Below are 17,065 nucleotides of genomic sequence, written 5' to 3'. Positions count from 1 at the left end.
TGGTATACTTAGTTTGATTTCGAAAAAAATCAATTTTTGGTGAAAAAATTCGATACGGGGGGGTATACCCGAAAAATGAAAAAACCCAAACTTTGAAGGTCGATATCTCGGCTTCTATGGGAGCTATCGGGAAAATTCAAACGGTTTTGTCTTAGTTTCGTCATTATGAATCCAACGAGACCATCCGCAAGGTCGTAGCTCTTACGATAGCCGAGATATGGCATTTTTGATGCCCATTTTTGGCCTCAAAAACGGACGTCGAAAACGACTTTTTCAGGATTTTCAAACTGCTCTCATTCCCTTAGTTCTGCTCGGATCCTGTTATAACCCGGTGTTTTAGTAATCTAGGTGACCCAAATAAGACGCTGGTATACTTAGTTTGATTTCGAAAAAAATCAATTTTTGGTGAAAAAATTCGATACGGGGGGGTATACCCGAAAAATGAAAAAACCCAAACTTTGAAGGTCGATATCTCGGCTTCTATGGGAGCTATCGGGAAAATTCAAACGGTTTTGTCTTAGTTTCGTCATTATGAATCCAACGAGACCATTCGCAAGGTCGTAGCTCTTACGATAGCCGAGATATGGCATTTTTGATGCCCATTTTTGGCCTCAAAAACGGACGTCGAAAACGACTTTTTCAGGATTTTCAAACTGCTCTCATTCCCTTAGTTCTGCTCGGATCCTGTTATAACCCGGTGTTTTAGTAATCTAGGTGACCCAAATAAGACGCTGGTATACTTAGTTTGATTTCGAAAAAATCAATTTTTGGTGAAAAAATTCGATACGGGGGGGGTATACCCGAAAAATGAAAAAACCCAAACTTTGAAGGTCGATATCTCGGCTTCTATGGGAGCTATCGGGAAAATTCAAACGGTTTTGTCTTAGTTTCGTCATTATGAATCCAACGAGACCATCCGCAAGGTCGTAGCTCTTACGATAGCCGAGATATGGCATTTTTGATGCCCATTTTTGGCCTCAAAAACGGACGTCGAAAACGACTTTTTCAGGATTTTCAAACTGCTCTCATTCCCTTAGTTCTGCTCGGATCCTGTTATAACCCGGTGTTTTAGTAATCTAGGTGACCCAAATAAGACGCTGGTATACTTAGTTTGATTTCGAAAAAAATCAATTTTTGGTGAAAAAATTCGATACGGGGGAGTATACCCGAAAAATGAAAAAACCCAAACTTTGAAGGTCGATATCTCGGCTTCTATGGGAGCTATCGGGAAAATTCAAACGGTTTTGTCTTAGTTTCGTCATTATGAATCCAACGAGACCATCCGCAAGGTCGTAGCTCTTACGATAGCCGAGATATGGCATTTTTGATGCCCATTTTTGGCCTCAAAAACGGACGTCGAAAACGACTTTTTCAGGATTTTCAAACTGCTCTCATTCCCTTAGTTCTGCTCGGATCCTGTAATAACCCGGTATTTTCGCAATCTAGGTGACCCAAATAAGACGCTGGTATACTTAGTTTGATTTCGAAAAAAATCAATTTTTGGTGAAAAAATTCGATACGGGGGGGTATACCCGAAAAATGAAAAAACCCAAACTTTGAAGGTCGATATCTCGGCTTCTATGGGAGCTATCGGGAAAATTCAAACGGTTTTGTCTTAGTTTCGTCATTATGAATCCAACGAGACCATCCGCAAGGTCGTAGCTCTTACGATAGCCGAGATATGGCATTTTTGATGCCCATTTTTGGCCTCAAAAACGGACGTCGAAAACGACTTTTTCAGGATTTTCAAACTGCTTTCATTCCCTTAGTTCTGCTCGGATCCTGTTATAACCCGGTGTTTTAGTAATCTAGGTGACCCAAATAAGACGCTGGTATACTTAGTTTGATTTCGAAAAAAATCAATTTTTGGTGAAAAAATTCGATACGGGGGGGTATACCCGAAAAATGAAAAAACCCAAACTTTGAAGGTCGATATCTCGGCTTCTATGGGAGCTATCGGGAAAATTCAAACGGTTTTGTCTTAGTTTCGTCATTATGAATCCAACGAGACCATCCGCAAGGTCGTAGCTCTTACGATAGCCGAGATATGGCATTTTTGATGCCCATTTTTGGCCTCAAAAACGGACGTCGAAAACGACTTTTTCAGGATTTTCAAACTGCTCTCATTCCCTTAGTTCTGCTCGGATCCTGTTATAACCCGGTATTTTCGCAATCTAGGTGACCCAAATAAGACGCTGGTATACTTAGTTTGATTTCGAAAAAAATCAATTTTTGGTGAAAAAATTCGATACGGGGGGGTATACCCGAAAAATGAAAAAACCCAAACTTTGAAGGTCGATATCTCGGCTTCTATGGGAGCTATCGGGAAAATTCAAACGGTTTTGTCTTATTTTCATCATTTTGAATCCAACGAGACCATCCGCAAGGTCGTAGCTCTTACGATAGCCGAGATATGGCATTTTTGATGCCCATTTTTGGCCTCAAAAACGGACGTCGAAAACGACTTTTTCAGGATATTCAAACTGCTCTCATTCCCTTAGTTCTGCTCGGATCCTGTTATAACCCGGTATTTTCGCAATCTAGGTGACCCAAATAAGACGCTGGTATACTTAGTTTGATTTCGAAAAAAATCAATTTTTGGTGAAAAAATTCGATACGGGGGGGTATACCCGAAAAATGAAAAAACCCAAACTTTGAAGGTCGATATCTCGGCTTCTATGGGAGCTATCGGGAAAATTCAAACGGTTTTGTCTTATTTTCGTCATTTTGAATCCAACGAGACCATCCGCAAGGTCGTAGCTCTTACGATAGCCGAGATATGGCATTTTTGATGCCCATTTTTGGCCTCAAAAACGGACGTCGAAAACGACTTTTTCAGGATTTTCAAACTGCTCTCATTCCCTTAGTTCTGCTCGGATCCTGTGATAACCCGGTGTTTTAGTAATCTAGGTGACCCAAATAAGACGCTGGTATACTTAGTTTGATTTCGAAAAAAATCAATTTTTGGTGAAAAAATTCGATACGGGGGGGTATACCCGAAAAATGAAAAAACCCAAACTTTGAAGGTCGATATCTCGGCTTCTATGGGAGCTATCGGGAAAATTCAAACGGTTTTGTCTTATTTTCGTCATTTTGAATCCAACGAGACCATCCGCAAGGTCGTAGCTCTTACGATAGCCGAGATAAGGCATTTTTGATGCCCATTTTTGGCCTCAAAAACGGACGTCGAAAACGACTTTTTCAGGATTTTCAAACTGCTCTCATTCCCTTAGTTCTGCTCGGATCCTGTTATAACCCGGTATTTTCGCAATCTAGGTGACCCAAATAAGACGCTGGTATACTTAGTTTGATTTCGAAAAAAATCAATTTTTGGTGAAAAAATTCGATACGGGGGGGTATACCCGAAAAATGAAAAAACCCAAACTTTGAAGGTCGATATCTCGGCTTCTATGGGAGCTATCGGGAAAATTCAAACGGTTTTGTCTTATTTTCGTCATTTTGAATCCAACGAGACCATCCGCAAGGTCGTAGCTCTTACGATAGCCGAGATAAGGCATTTTTGATGCCCATTTTTGGCCTCAAAAACGGACGTCGAAAACGACTTTTTCAGGATTTTCAAACTGCTCTCATTCCCTTAGTTCTGCTCGGATCCTGTTATAACCCGGTATTTTCGCAATCTAGGTGACCCAAATAAGACGCTGGTATACTTAGTTTGATTTCGAAAAAAATCAATTTTTGGTGAAAAAATTCGATACGGGGGGGTATACCCGAAAAATGAAAAAAACCCAAACTTTGAAGGTCGATATCTCGGCTTCTATGGGAGCTATCGGGAAAATTCAAACAGTTTTGTCTTATTTTCGTCATTTTGAATCCAACGAGACCATCCGCAAGGTCGTAGCTCTTACGATAGCCGAGATAAGGCATTTTTGATGCCCATTTTTGGCCTCAAAAACGGACGTCGAAAACGACTTTTTCAGGATTTTCAAACTGCTCTCATTCCCTTAGTTCTGCTCGGATCCTGTTATAACCCGGTATTTTCGCAATCTAGGTGACCCAAATAAGACGCTGGTATACTTAGTTTGATTTCGAAAAAAATCAATTTTTGGTGAAAAAATTCGATACGGGGGGGTATACCCGAAAAATGAAAAAACCCAAACTTTGAAGGTCGATATCTCGGCTTCTATGGGAGCTATCGGGAAAATTCAAACGGTTTTGTCTTATTTTCGTCATTTTGAATCCAACGAGACCATCCGCAAGGTCGTAGCTCGTACGATAGCCGAGATAAGGCATTTTTGATGCCCATTTTTGGCCTCAAAAACGGACGTCGAAAACGACTTTTTCAGGATTTTCAAACTGCTCTCATTCCCTTAGTTCTGCTCGGATCCTGTTATAACCCGGTATTTTCGCAATCTAGGTGACCCAAATAAGACGCTGGTATACTTAGTTTGATTTCGAAAAAAATCAATTTTTGGTGAAAAAATTCGATACGGGGGGGTATACCCGAAAAATGAAAAAACCCAAACTTTGAAGGTCGATATCTCGGCTTCTATGGGAGCTATCGGGAAAATTCAAACGGTTTTGTCTTATTTTCGTCATTTTGAATCCAACGAGACCATCCGCAAGGTCGTAGCTCTTACGATAGCCGAGATATGGCATTTTTGATGCCCATTCCTCAAAAACGGACGTCGAAAACGACTTTTTCAGGATTTTCAAACTGCTCTCATTCCCTTAGTTCTGCTCGGATCCTGTTATAAACCCGGTGTTTTAGTAATCTAGGTGACCCAAATAAGACGCTGGTATACTTAGTTTGATTTCGAAAAAAATCAATTTTTTGGTGAAAAAATTCGATACGGGGGGGTATACCCGAAAAATGAAAAAACCCAAATTTTGAAGGTCGATATCTCGGCTTCTATGGGAGCTATCGGGAAAATCCAAACGGTTTTGTCTTAGTTTCGTCATTATGAATCCAACGAGACCATCCGCAAGGTCGTAGCTCTTACGATAGCCGAGATATGGCATTTTTGATGCCCATTTTTGGCCTCAAAAACGGACGTCGAAAACGACTTTTTCAGGATTTTCAAACTGCTCTCATTCCCTTAGTTCTGCTCGGATCCTGTTATAACCCGGTGTTTTAGTAATCTAGGTGACCCAAATAAGACGCTGGTATACTTAGTTTGATTCCGAAAAAAAATCAATTTTTGGGTGAAAAAATTCGATACGGGGGGGTATACCCGAAAAATGAAAAAAACCCAAACTTTGAAGGTCGATATCTCGGCTTCTATGGGAGCTATCGGGAAAATTCAAACGGTTTTGTCTTATTTTCGTCATTTTGAATCCAACGAGACCATCCGCAAGGTCGTAGCTCTTACGATAGCCGAGATATGGCATTTTTTGATGCCCATTTTTTGGCCTCAAAAACGGGACGTCGAAAACGACTTTTTCAGGATTTTCAAACTGCTCTCATTCCCTTAGTTCTGCTCGGATCCTGAGATAAACCCGGTGTTTTTAGTAATCTAGGTGACCCAAATAAGACGCTGGTATACTTAGTTTGATTTCGAAAAAAATCAATTTTTGGTGAAAAAATTCGATACGGGGGGGTATACCCGAAAAATGAAAAAAACCCAAACTTTGAAGGTCGATATCTCGGCTTCTATGGGAGCTATCGGGAAAATTCAAACGGTTTTGTCTTAGTTTCGTCATTATGAATCCAACGAGGACCATCCGCAAGGTCGTAGCTCTTACGATAGCCGAGATATGGCATTTTTGATGCCCATTTTTGGCCTCAAAAACGGACGTCGAAAACGACCTTTTTCAGGATTTTCAAACTGCTTCTCATTCCCTTAGTTTCTGCTCGGATCCTGTTATAACCCGGTGTTTTAGTAATCTAGGTGACCCAAATAAGACGCTGGTATACTTAGTTTGATTTCGAAAAAAATCAATTTTTTGGTGAAAAAAATTCGATAACGGGGGGGTATACCCGAAAAATGAAAAAAACCCAAACTTTGAAGGTCGATATCTCGGCTTCTATGGGAGCTATCGGGAAAATTCAAACGGTTTTTGTCTTATTTTCGTCATTTTGAATCCAACGAGACCATCCGCAAGGTCGTAGCTCTTACGATTAGCCGAGATATGGCATTTTTGATGCCCATTTTTGGCCTCAAAAACGGACGTCGAAAACGACTTTTTCAGGATTTTCAAACTGCTCGCATTCCCTTAGTTCTGCTCGGATCCTGTTATAACCCGGTATTTTCGCAATCTAGGTGACCCAAATAAGACGCTGGTATACTTAGTTTGATTTCGAAAAAAATCAATTTTTGGTGAAAAAATTCGATACGGGGGGGTATACCCGAAAAATGAAAAAACCCAAACTTTGAAGGTCGATATCTCGGCTTCTATGGGAGCTATCGGGAAAATTCAAACGGTTTTGTCTTAGTTTCGTCATTATGAATCCAACGAGACCATCCGCAAGGTCGTAGCTCTTACGATAGCCGAGATATGCATTTTTGATGCCCATTTTTGGCCTCAAAAACGGACGTCGAAAACGACTTTTTTCAGGATTTTCAAACACTCTCACGAGATGTGTCCCGGTATTTTCGCAATCTAGGTGACCCAAATAAGACGCTGGTATACTTAGTTTGATTTCAAAAAAAATCAATTTTTGGTGAAAAAATTCGATACGGGGGGGTATACCCGAAAAATGAAAAAACCCAAACTTTGAAGGTCGATATCTCGGCTTCTATGGGAGCTATCGGGAAAATTCAAACGGTTTTGTCTTATTTTCGTCATTTTGAATCCAACGAGACCATCCGCAAGGTCGTAGCTCTTACGATAGCCGAGATATGGCATTTTTGATGCCCATTTTTGGCCTCAAAAACGGACGTCGAAAACGACTTTTTCAGGATTTTCAAACTGCTCTCATTCCCTTAGTTCTGCTCGGATCCTGTTATAACCCGGTGTTTTAGTAATCTAGAGTGACCCAAATAAGACGCTGGTATACTTAGTTTGATTCCGAAAAAAATCAATTTTTGGTGAAAAAATTCGATACGGGGGGGTATACCCGAAAAATGAAAAAACCCAAACTTTGAAGGTCGATATCTCGGCTTCTATGGAGCTATCGGGAAAATTCAAACGGTTTTGTCTTATTTTCGTCATTTTGAATCCAACGAGACCATCCGCAAGGTCGTAGCTCTTACGATAGCCGAGATATGGCATTTTTGATGCCCATTTTTGGCCTCAAAAACGGACGTCGAAAACGACTTTTTCAGGATTTTCAAACTGCTCTCATTCCCTTAGTTCTGCTCGGATCCTGTTATAACCCGGTGTTTTAGTAATCTAGGTGACCCAAATAAGACGCTGGTATACTTAGTTTGATTCCGAAAAAAATCAATTTTTGGTGAAAAAATTCGATACGGGGGGGTATACCCGAAAAATGAAAAAACCCAAACTTTGAAGGTCGATATCTCGGCTTCTATGGGAGCTATCGGGAAAATTCAAACGGTTTTGTCTTAGTTTCGTCATTATGAATCCAACGAGACCATCCGCAAGGTCGTAGCTCTTACGATAGCCGAGATATGGCATTTTTGATGCCCATTTTTGGCCTCAAAAACGGACGTCGAAAACGACTTTTTCAGGATTTTCAAACTGCTCTCATTCCCTTAGTTCTGCTCGGATCCTGTAATAACCCGGTATTTTCGCAATCTAGGTGACCCAAATAAGACGCTGGTATACTTAGTTTGATTTCAAAAAAAATCAATTTTTGGTGAAAAAATTCGATACGGGGGGGTATACCCGAAAAATGAAAAAACCCAAACTTTGAAGGTCGATATCTCGGCTTCTATGGGAGCTATCGGGAAAATTCAAACGGTTTTGTCTTATTTTCGTCATTTTGAATCCAACGAGACCATCCGCAAGGTCGTAGCTCTTACGATAGCCGAGATATGGCATTTTTGATGCCCATTTTTGGCCTCAAAAACGGACGTCGAAAACGACTTTTTCAGGATTTTCAAACTGCTCTCATTCCCTTAGTTCTGCTCGGATCCTGTTATAACCCGGTGTTTTAGTAATCTAGGTGACCCAAATAAGACGCTGGTATACTTAGTTTGATTCCGAAAAAAATCAATTTTTGGTGAAAAAATTCGATACGGGGGGGTATACCCGAAAAATGAAAAAACCCAAACTTTGAAGGTCGATATCTCGGCTTCTATGGGAGCTATCGGGAAAATTCAAACGGTTTTGTCTTATTTTCGTCATTTTGAATCCAACGAGACCATCCGCAAGGTCGTAGCTCTTACGATAGCCGAGATATGGCATTTTTGATGCCCATTTTTGGCCTCAAAAACGGACGTCGAAAACGACTTTTTCAGGATTTTCAAACTGCTCTCATTCCCTTAGTTCTGCTCGGATCCTGTTATAACCCGGTGTTTTAGTAATCTAGGTGACCCAAATAAGACGCTGGTATACTTAGTTTGATTTCGAAAAAAATCAATTTTTGGTGAAAAAATTCGATACGGGGGGGTATACCCGAAAAATGAAAAAACCCAAATTTTGAAGGTCGATATATCGGCTTCTATGGGAGCTATCGGGAAAATCCAAACGGTTTTGTCTTAGTTTCGTCATTATGAATCCAACGAGACCATCCGCAAGGTCGTAGCTCTTACGATAGCCGAGATATGGCATTTTTGATGCCCATTTTTGGCCTCAAAAACGGACGTCGAAAACGACTTTTTCAGGATTTTCAAACTGCTCTCATTCCCTTAGTTCTGCTCGGATCCTGTTATAACCCGGTGTTTTAGTAATCTAGGTGACCCAAATAAGACGCTGGTATACTTAGTTTGATTCCGAAAAAAATCAATTTTTGGTGAAAAAATTCGATACGGGGGGGTATACCCGAAAAATGAAAAAACCCAAACTTTGAAGGTCGATATCTCGGCTTCTATGGGAGCTATCGGGAAAATTCAAACGGTTTTGTCTTATTTTCGTCATTTTGAATCCAACGAGACCATCCGCAAGGTCGTAGCTCTTACGATAGCCGAGATATGGCATTTTTGATGCCCATTTTTGGCCTCAAAAACGGACGTCGAAAACGACTTTTTCAGGATTTTCAAACTGCTCTCATTCCCTTAGTTCTGCTCGGATCCTGTTATAACCCGGTGTTTTAGTAATCTAGGTGACCCAAATAAGACGCTGGTATACTTAGTTTGATTCCGAAAAAAATCAATTTTTGGTGAAAAAATTCGATACGGGGGGGTATACCCGAAAAATGAAAAAACCCAAACTTTGAAGGTCGATATCTCGGCTTCTATGGGAGCTATCGGGAAAATTCAAACGGTTTTGTCTTATTTTCGTCATTTTGAATCCAACGAGACCATCCGCAAGGTCGTAGCTCTTACGATAGCCGAGATATGGCATTTTTGATGCCCATTTTTGGCCTCAAAAACGGACGTCGAAAACGACTTTTTCAGGATTTTCAAACTGCTCTCATTCCCTTAGTTCTGCTCGGATCCTGTTATAACCCGGTGTTTTAGTAATCTAGGTGACCCAAATAAGACGCTGGTATACTTAGTTTGATTTCGAAAAAAATCAATTTTTGGTGAAAAAATTCGATACGGGGGGGTATACCCGAAAAATGAAAAAACCCAAACTTTGAAGGTCGATATCTCGGCTTCTATGGGAGCTATCGGGAAAATTCAAACGGTTTTGTCTTATTTTCGTCATTTTGAATCCAACGAGACCATCCGCAAGGTCGTAGCTCTTACGATAGCCGAGATATGGCATTTTTGATGCCCATTTTTGGCCTCAAAAACGGACGTCGAAAACGACTTTTTCAGGATTTTCAAACTGCTCTCATTCCCTTAGTTCTGCTCGGATCCTGTTCTAACCCGGTGTTTTAGTAATCTAGGTGACCCAAATAAGACGCTGTTATACTTAGTTTGATTTCGAAAAAAATCAATTTTTGGTGAAAAAATTCGATACGGGGGGGTATACCCGAAAAATGAAAAAACCCAAATTTTGAAGGTCGATATCTCGGCTTCTATGGGAGCTATCGGGAAAATTCAAACGGTTTTGTCTTATTTTCGTCATTTTGAATCCAACGAGACCATCCGCAAGGTCGTAGCTCTTACGATAGCCGAGATATGGCATTTTTGATGCCCATTTTTGGCCTCAAAAACGGACGTCGAAAACGACTTTTTCAGGATTTTCAAACTGCTCTCATTCCCTTAGTTCTGCTCGGATCCTGTTATAACCCGGTGTTTTAGTAATCTAGGTGACCCAAATAAGACGCTGGTATACTTAGTTTGATTTCGAAAAAAATCAATTTTTGGTGAAAAAATTCGATACGGGGGGGTATACCCGAAAAATGAAAAAACCCAAACTTTGAAGGTCGATATCTCGGCTTCTATGGGAGCTATCGGGAAAATTCAAACGGTTTTGTCTTATTTTCGTCATTTTGAATCCAACGAGACCATCCGCAAGGTCGTAGCTCTTACGATAGCCGAGATATGGCATTTTTGATGCCCATTTTTGGCCTCAAAAACGGACGTCGAAAACGACTTTTTCAGGATTTTCAAACTGCTCTCATTCCCTTAGTTCTGCTCGGATCCTGTGATAACCCGGTGTTTTAGTAATCTAGGTGACCCAAATAAGACGCTGGTATACTTAGTTTGATTTCGAAAAAAATCAATTTTTGGTGAAAAAATTCGATACGGGGGGGTATACCCGAAAAATGAAAAAACCCAAACTTTGAAGGTCGATATCTCGGCTTCTATGGGAGCTATCGGGAAAATTCAAACGGTTTTGTCTTATTTTCGTCATTTTGAATCCAACGAGACCATCCGCAAGGTCGTAGCTCTTACGATAGCCGAGATATGGCATTTTTGATGCCCATTTTTGGCCTCAAAAACGGACGTCGAAAACGACTTTTTCAGGATTTTCAAACTGCTCGCATTCCCTTAGTTCTGCTCGGATCCTGTTATAACCCGGTATTTTCGCAATCTAGGTGACCCAAATAAGACGCTGGTATACTTAGTTTGATTTCGAAAAAAATCAATTTTTGGTGAAAAAATTCGATACGGGGGGGTATACCCGAAAAATGAAAAAACCCAAACTTTGAAGGTCGATATCTCGGCTTCTATGGGAGCTATCGGGAAAATTCAAACGGTTTTGTCTTATTTTCGTCATTTTGAATCCAACGAGACCATCCGCAAGGTCGTAGCTCTTACGATAGCCGAGATATGGCATTTTTGATGCCCATTTTTGGCCTCAAAAACGGACGTCGAAAACGACTTTTTCAGGATTTTCAAACTGCTCTCATTCCCTTAGTTCTGCTCGGATCCTGTTATAACCCGGTATTTTCGCAATCTAGGTGACCCAAATAAGACGCTGGTATACTTAGTTTGATTTCGAAAAAAATCAATTTTTGGTGAAAAAATTCGATACGGGGGGGGTATACCCGAAAAATGAAAAAACCCAAACTTTGAAGGTCGATATCTCGGCTTCTATGGGAGCTATCGGGAAAATTCAAACGGTTTTGTCTTAGTTTCGTCATTATGAATCCAACGAGACCATCCGCAAGGTCGTAGCTCTTACGATAGCCGAGATATGGCATTTTTGATGCCCATTTTTGGCCTCAAAAACGGACGTCGAAAACGACTTTTTCAGGATTTTCAAACTGCTCTCATTCCCTTAGTTCTGCTCGGATCCTGTTATAACCCGGTATTTTCGCAATCTAGGTGACCCAAATAAGACGCTGGTATACTTAGTTTGATTTCGAAAAAAATCAATTTTTGGTGAAAAAATTCGATACGGGGGGGTATACCCGAAAAATGAAAAAACCCAAACTTTGAAGGTCGATATCTCGGCTTCTATGGGAGCTATCGGGAAAATTCAAACGGTTTTGTCTTATTTTCGTCATTTTGAATCCAACGAGTCCATCCGCAAGGTCGTAGCTCTTACGATAGCCGAGATATGGCATTTTTGATGCCCATTTTTGGCCTCAAAAACGGACGTCGAAAACGACTTTTTCAGGATTTTCAAACTGCTCTCATTCCCTTAGTTCTGCTCGGATCCTGTTATAACCCGGTATTTTCGCAATCTAGGTGACCCAAATAAGACGCTGGTATACTTAGTTTGATTTCGAAAAAAATCAATTTTTGGTGAAAAAATTCGATACGGGGGGGTATACCCGAAAAATGAAAAAACCCAAACTTTGAAGGTCGATATCTCGGCTTCTATGGGAGCTATCGGGAAAATTCAAACGGTTTTGTCTTAGTTTCGTCATTATGAATCCAACGAGACCATCCGCAAGGTCGTAGCTCTTACGATAGCCGAGATATGGCATTTTTGATGCCCATTTTTGGCCTCAAAAACGGACGTCGAAAACGACTTTTTCAGGATTTTCAAACTGCTCTCATTCCCTTAGTTCTGCTCGGATCCTGTTATAACCCGGTATTTTCGCAATCTAGGTGACCCAAATAAGACGCTGGTATACTTAGTTTGATTTCGAAAAAAATCAATTTTTGGTGAAAAAATTCGATACGGGGGGGTATACCCGAAAAATGAAAAAACCCAAACTTTGAAGGTCGATATCTCGGCTTCTATGGGAGCTATCGGGAAAATTCAAACGGTTTTGTCTTATTTTCGTCATTTTGAATCCAACGAGTCCATCCGCAAGGTCGTAGCTCTTACGATAGCCGAGATATGGCATTTTTGATGCCCATTTTTGTCCTCAGAAACGGACGTCAAAAACGACTTTTTCAGGATTTTCAAACTGCTCTCATTCCCTTAGTTCTGCTCGGATCCTGTTATAACCCGGTATTTTCGCAATCTAGGTGACCCAAATAAGACGCTGGTATACTTAGTTTGATTTCGAAAAAAATCAATTTTTGGTGAAAAAATTCGATACGGGGGGGTATACCCGAAAAATGAAAAAACCCAAACTTTGAAGGTCGATATCTCGGCTTCTATGGGAGCTATCGGGAAAATTCAAACGGTTTTGTCTTAGTTTCGTCATTATGAATCCAACGAGACCATCCGCAAGGTCGTAGCTCTTACGATAGCCGAGATATGGCATTTTTGATGCCCATTTTTGGCCTCAAAAACGGACGTCGAAAACGACTTTTTCAGGATTTTCAAACTGCTCTCATTCCCTTAGTTCTGCTCGGATCCTGTTATAACCCGGTGTTTTCGCAATCTAGGTGACCCAAATAAGACGCTGGTATACTTAGTTTGATTTCGAAAATAATCAATTTTTGGGGAAAAAATTCGATACGGGGGGGTATACCCGAAAAATGAAAAAACCCAAACTTTGAAGGTCGATATCTCGGCTTCTATGGGAGCTATCGGGAAAATTCAAACGGTTTTGTCTTAGTTTTGTCATTATGAATCCAACGAGACCATCCGCAAGGTCGTAGCTCTTACGATAGCCGAGATATGGCATTTTTGATGCCCATTTTTGGCCTCAAAAACGGACGTCGAAAACGACTTTTTCAGGATTTTCAAAGTGCTCTCATTCCCTTAGTTCTGCTCGGATCCTGTTATAACCCGGTGTTTTCGCAATCTAGGTGACCCAAATAAGACGCTGGTATACTTAGTTTGATTTCGAAAAAAATCAATTTTTGGTGAAAAAATTCAATACGGGGGGGTATACCCGAAAAATGAAAAAAACCAAACTTTGAAGGTCGATATCTCGGCTTCTATGGGAGCTATCGGGAAAATTCAAACGGTTTTGTCTTAGTTTCGTCATTATAAATCCAACGAGACCATCCGCAAGGTCGTAGCTCTTACGATAGCCGAGATATGGCATTTTGGATGCCCATTTTTGGCCTCAAAAACGGACGTCGAAAACGACTTTTTCAGGATTTTCAAACTGCTCTCATTCCCTTAGTTCTGCTCGGATCCTGTTATAACCCGGTGTTTTAGTAATCTAGGTGACCCAAATAAGACGCTGGTATACTTAGTTTGATTTCGAAAAAAATCAATTTTTGGTGAAAAAATTCGATACGGGGGGGTATACCCGAAAAATGAAAAAACCCAAACTTTGAAGGTCGATATCTCGGCTTCTATGGGAGCTATCGGGAAAATTCAAACGGTTTTGTCTTAGTTTTGTCATTATGAATCCAACGAGACCATCCGCAAGGTCGTAGCTCTTACAATAGCCGAGATATGGCATTTTTGATGCCCATTTTTGGCCTCAAAAACGGACGTCGAAAACGACTTTTTCAGGATTTTCAAACTGCTCTCATTCCCTTAGTTCTGCTCGGATCCTGTTATAACCCGGTGTTTTAGTAATCTAGGTGACCCAAATAAGACGCTGGTATACTTAGTTTGATTTCGAAAAAAATCAATTTTTGGTGAAAAAATTCGATACGGGGGGGTATACCCGAAAAATGAAAAAACCCAAACTTTGAAGGTCGATATCTCGGCTTCTATGAGAGCTATCGGGAAAATTCAAACGGTTCTGTCTTAGTTTCGTCATTATGAATCCAACGAGACCATCCGCAAGGTCGTAGCTCTTACGATAGCCGAGATATGGCATTTTTGATGCCCATTTTTGGCCTCAAAAACGGACGTCGAAAACGACTATTTCAGGATTTTCAAACTGCTCTCATTCCCTTAGTTCTGCTCGGATCCTGTTATAACCCGTTGTTTTCGCAATCTAGGTGACCCAAATAAGACGCTGGTATACTTAGTTTGATTTCGAAAATAATCAATTTTTGGGGAAAAAATTCGATACGGGGGGGTATACCCGAAAAATGAAAAAACCCAAACTTTGAAGGTCGATATCTCGGCTTCTATGGGAGCTATCGGGAAAATTCAAACGGTTTTGTCTTAGTTTTGTCATTATGAATCCAACGAGACCATCCGCAAGGTCGTAGCTCTTACAATAGCCGAGATATGGCATTTTTGATGCCCATTTTTGGCCTCAAAAACGGACGTCGAAAACGACTTTTTCAGGATTTTCAAACTGCTCTCATTCCCTTAGTTCTGCTCGGATCCTGTTATAACCCGGTGTTTTCGTAATCTAGATGACCCAAATAAGACGCTGGTATACTTAGTTTGATTTCGAAAATAATCAATTTTTGGTGAAAAAATTCGATACGGGGGGGTATACCCGAAAAATGAAAAAACCCAAACTTTGAAGGTCGATTGATAGAAGGATTCCACTCATCGTTATCATTGCTTACTAGCTCTTTACTAGCGATTTAGTTGCTCTTGTTGCTCCTGTGAGCTTCCTGACACTGTAATAAATCTCCAATGTCACCTTGACAATTAAATCAGGATCGTACTGAGTGTGTTTCTTAATTATTTGTTCTAGAAAACACGTATTCGAAGTTCCAATGGCCTACTGTTTCGGGCAGGAGAGGACGGCCTACGGATCATCATGCCCGGTGGACTGCGAGGGTCAAATTGAGAAACCTACCTGCGGTTCCGACGGTTACATTTACAAGAGCGATTGCGAGTTGAGGATGTTAAATTGTGGGTAAGTTTATTGATAAAATAACGCAGGAAAAAATGCCATATTTACTTATTTTTTAGAAACAATCGTCGAGTAATCAAAGTAGACTTCGACAAGTGCAAGAACCGTCTCAACAAGTGCCTGAAGACGAAATGCTCGAACCAGTTTGATCCGGTTTGTGGCACCGATGCCAAGACGTACAATAACGAGTGTCAGTTAAATTTGGCGACGTGTCTCAAGGGTGTCCAGTTCGCCCATTTGGGTAACTGTACCGAACTGAAAGAAGACTCCTGTCCGGAATATTGTGAGAATATCGTGGATGAGGAGCCGGTGTGCGGAAGTGACGGGAACGTTTATAGGTGAGTCTTCTTTACTAATTCAATTTGAGTATTAATGAGAAATAAGGGTAAGAGGACCCTTCCTTCTCATCCCCTTTTATTTGGGATAATCTGATGCACAGGTATACAGTTTTTTGCCTTTGTTCAACTCACTGCCTTACGCCAACTACTTTATCTCCTAAGGTGGTGTCTATCCGCGATTAACTACTTACCTCAAATAGGTAACTGAGCTTATTTCTCAATTACCCAATTGAGGTAAGTGTCTCCTTCATTTAGACCCTTGACAGCCATTTTGTACTTATTCTTTGCCTGGAATTTGAACATATACTTTTCCAGGCAAATAAATTAAGTTGAACCCTCTTCCTTCTCTCTCTCTCTCTTAGATGGTTAATTGCATTTAAATGCCTGAAAAAAATTCTTCAGGTAGTTAAGTTGGACTACTCTCTCACTCGCTCTTAGAAGATTTAAAGCACTTAAGTGCCTGGAATTAAATTATAGATTATTCCAGGCAATTGAGTTATGCTCTCTCTCTCTCTCTCCCTCCTTTTTTCTCTCTCTCAAGTTATTCAATGCACTCAACTGCCTGGAATAAATGAAACGATTTTTCCATGATATGTACTTGAGCTTTCCTAATTTTTTTCTCTCTCTCCTCTCTCGGTCATGTGGTCAAATGCACCTATAATTACCTATAATTAAAAAATCTTTCAGGCAAAAGAATTAAGCTCAACTCTCTTACTCTCTCTTTCAGACGGTTAACTGCCCTTAAGAGCTTCGAAATTTTTTTTAAAAAATTGGGCTGAGTTGGAACTTATTACTCTCTTCTCTCTCTCTCTCTATCGTGTGGTTTCATGCACTTAAGTGCCTAGAATTAAATAAAAGATTCTTCCAGGCAATTGAGTTGTACTCGCTTACTCTCTCTCTCTCTTTCAAATAATTAAATGGACTCAACTGCCTGAAATAAATACAAAGATTCTTCTGTGACATTAATTGAAACTCTGTTTTTTTTTCTCTCTCTTATGTGTTCAATTGCACTCAGTTAGCTAACTTTCCTACTTTCTTTTTGAGATGGTTTAATGCACTCAAGTGCTTACTAAAATTGAACTGAATTGTCCTCTATTGCCCTCTCTCTCTTTCTGAAATGATTAAATGCACTCAATAGTCTGGAATAAATAAAAAGATTCTTTCGTAAAATGTACTTAAACTCTCCTAATTTTAAGGCTCTCCCTGTTATGTGGTCAAATGCACACATTTGCCCTGAATGCACTCATGTGCCTGAAATTAAATAAAAGGATTCTTCCCTTTAATTGACTTG

The 17,065-nt window shown here is 40.3% G+C and overlaps 1 protein-coding gene across 1 annotated transcript in view; it reads left to right on the top strand.

Moving 5' to 3' along the window:
• The window catches only part of LOC126734705 (agrin), a 323,970-nt gene that overhangs the window by 295,346 nt on the left and 11,559 nt on the right, over positions 1–17,065 (top strand). The window contains exons 6-7 of the mRNA XM_050438421.1: positions 15,275–15,439; positions 15,496–15,774. Coding sequence (XP_050294378.1) covers positions 15,275–15,439; positions 15,496–15,774 — 444 coding nt within the window. The remainder of the gene's footprint in view (positions 1–15,274; positions 15,440–15,495; positions 15,775–17,065) is intronic.

The sequence above is a fragment of the Anthonomus grandis genome, chromosome 3 (assembly GCF_022605725.1).
Source record: "Anthonomus grandis grandis chromosome 3, icAntGran1.3, whole genome shotgun sequence".
Lineage (NCBI taxonomy): Eukaryota > Metazoa > Arthropoda > Insecta > Coleoptera > Curculionidae > Anthonomus > Anthonomus grandis.
This window is presented reverse-complemented; position numbering and strand designations above follow the sequence as displayed.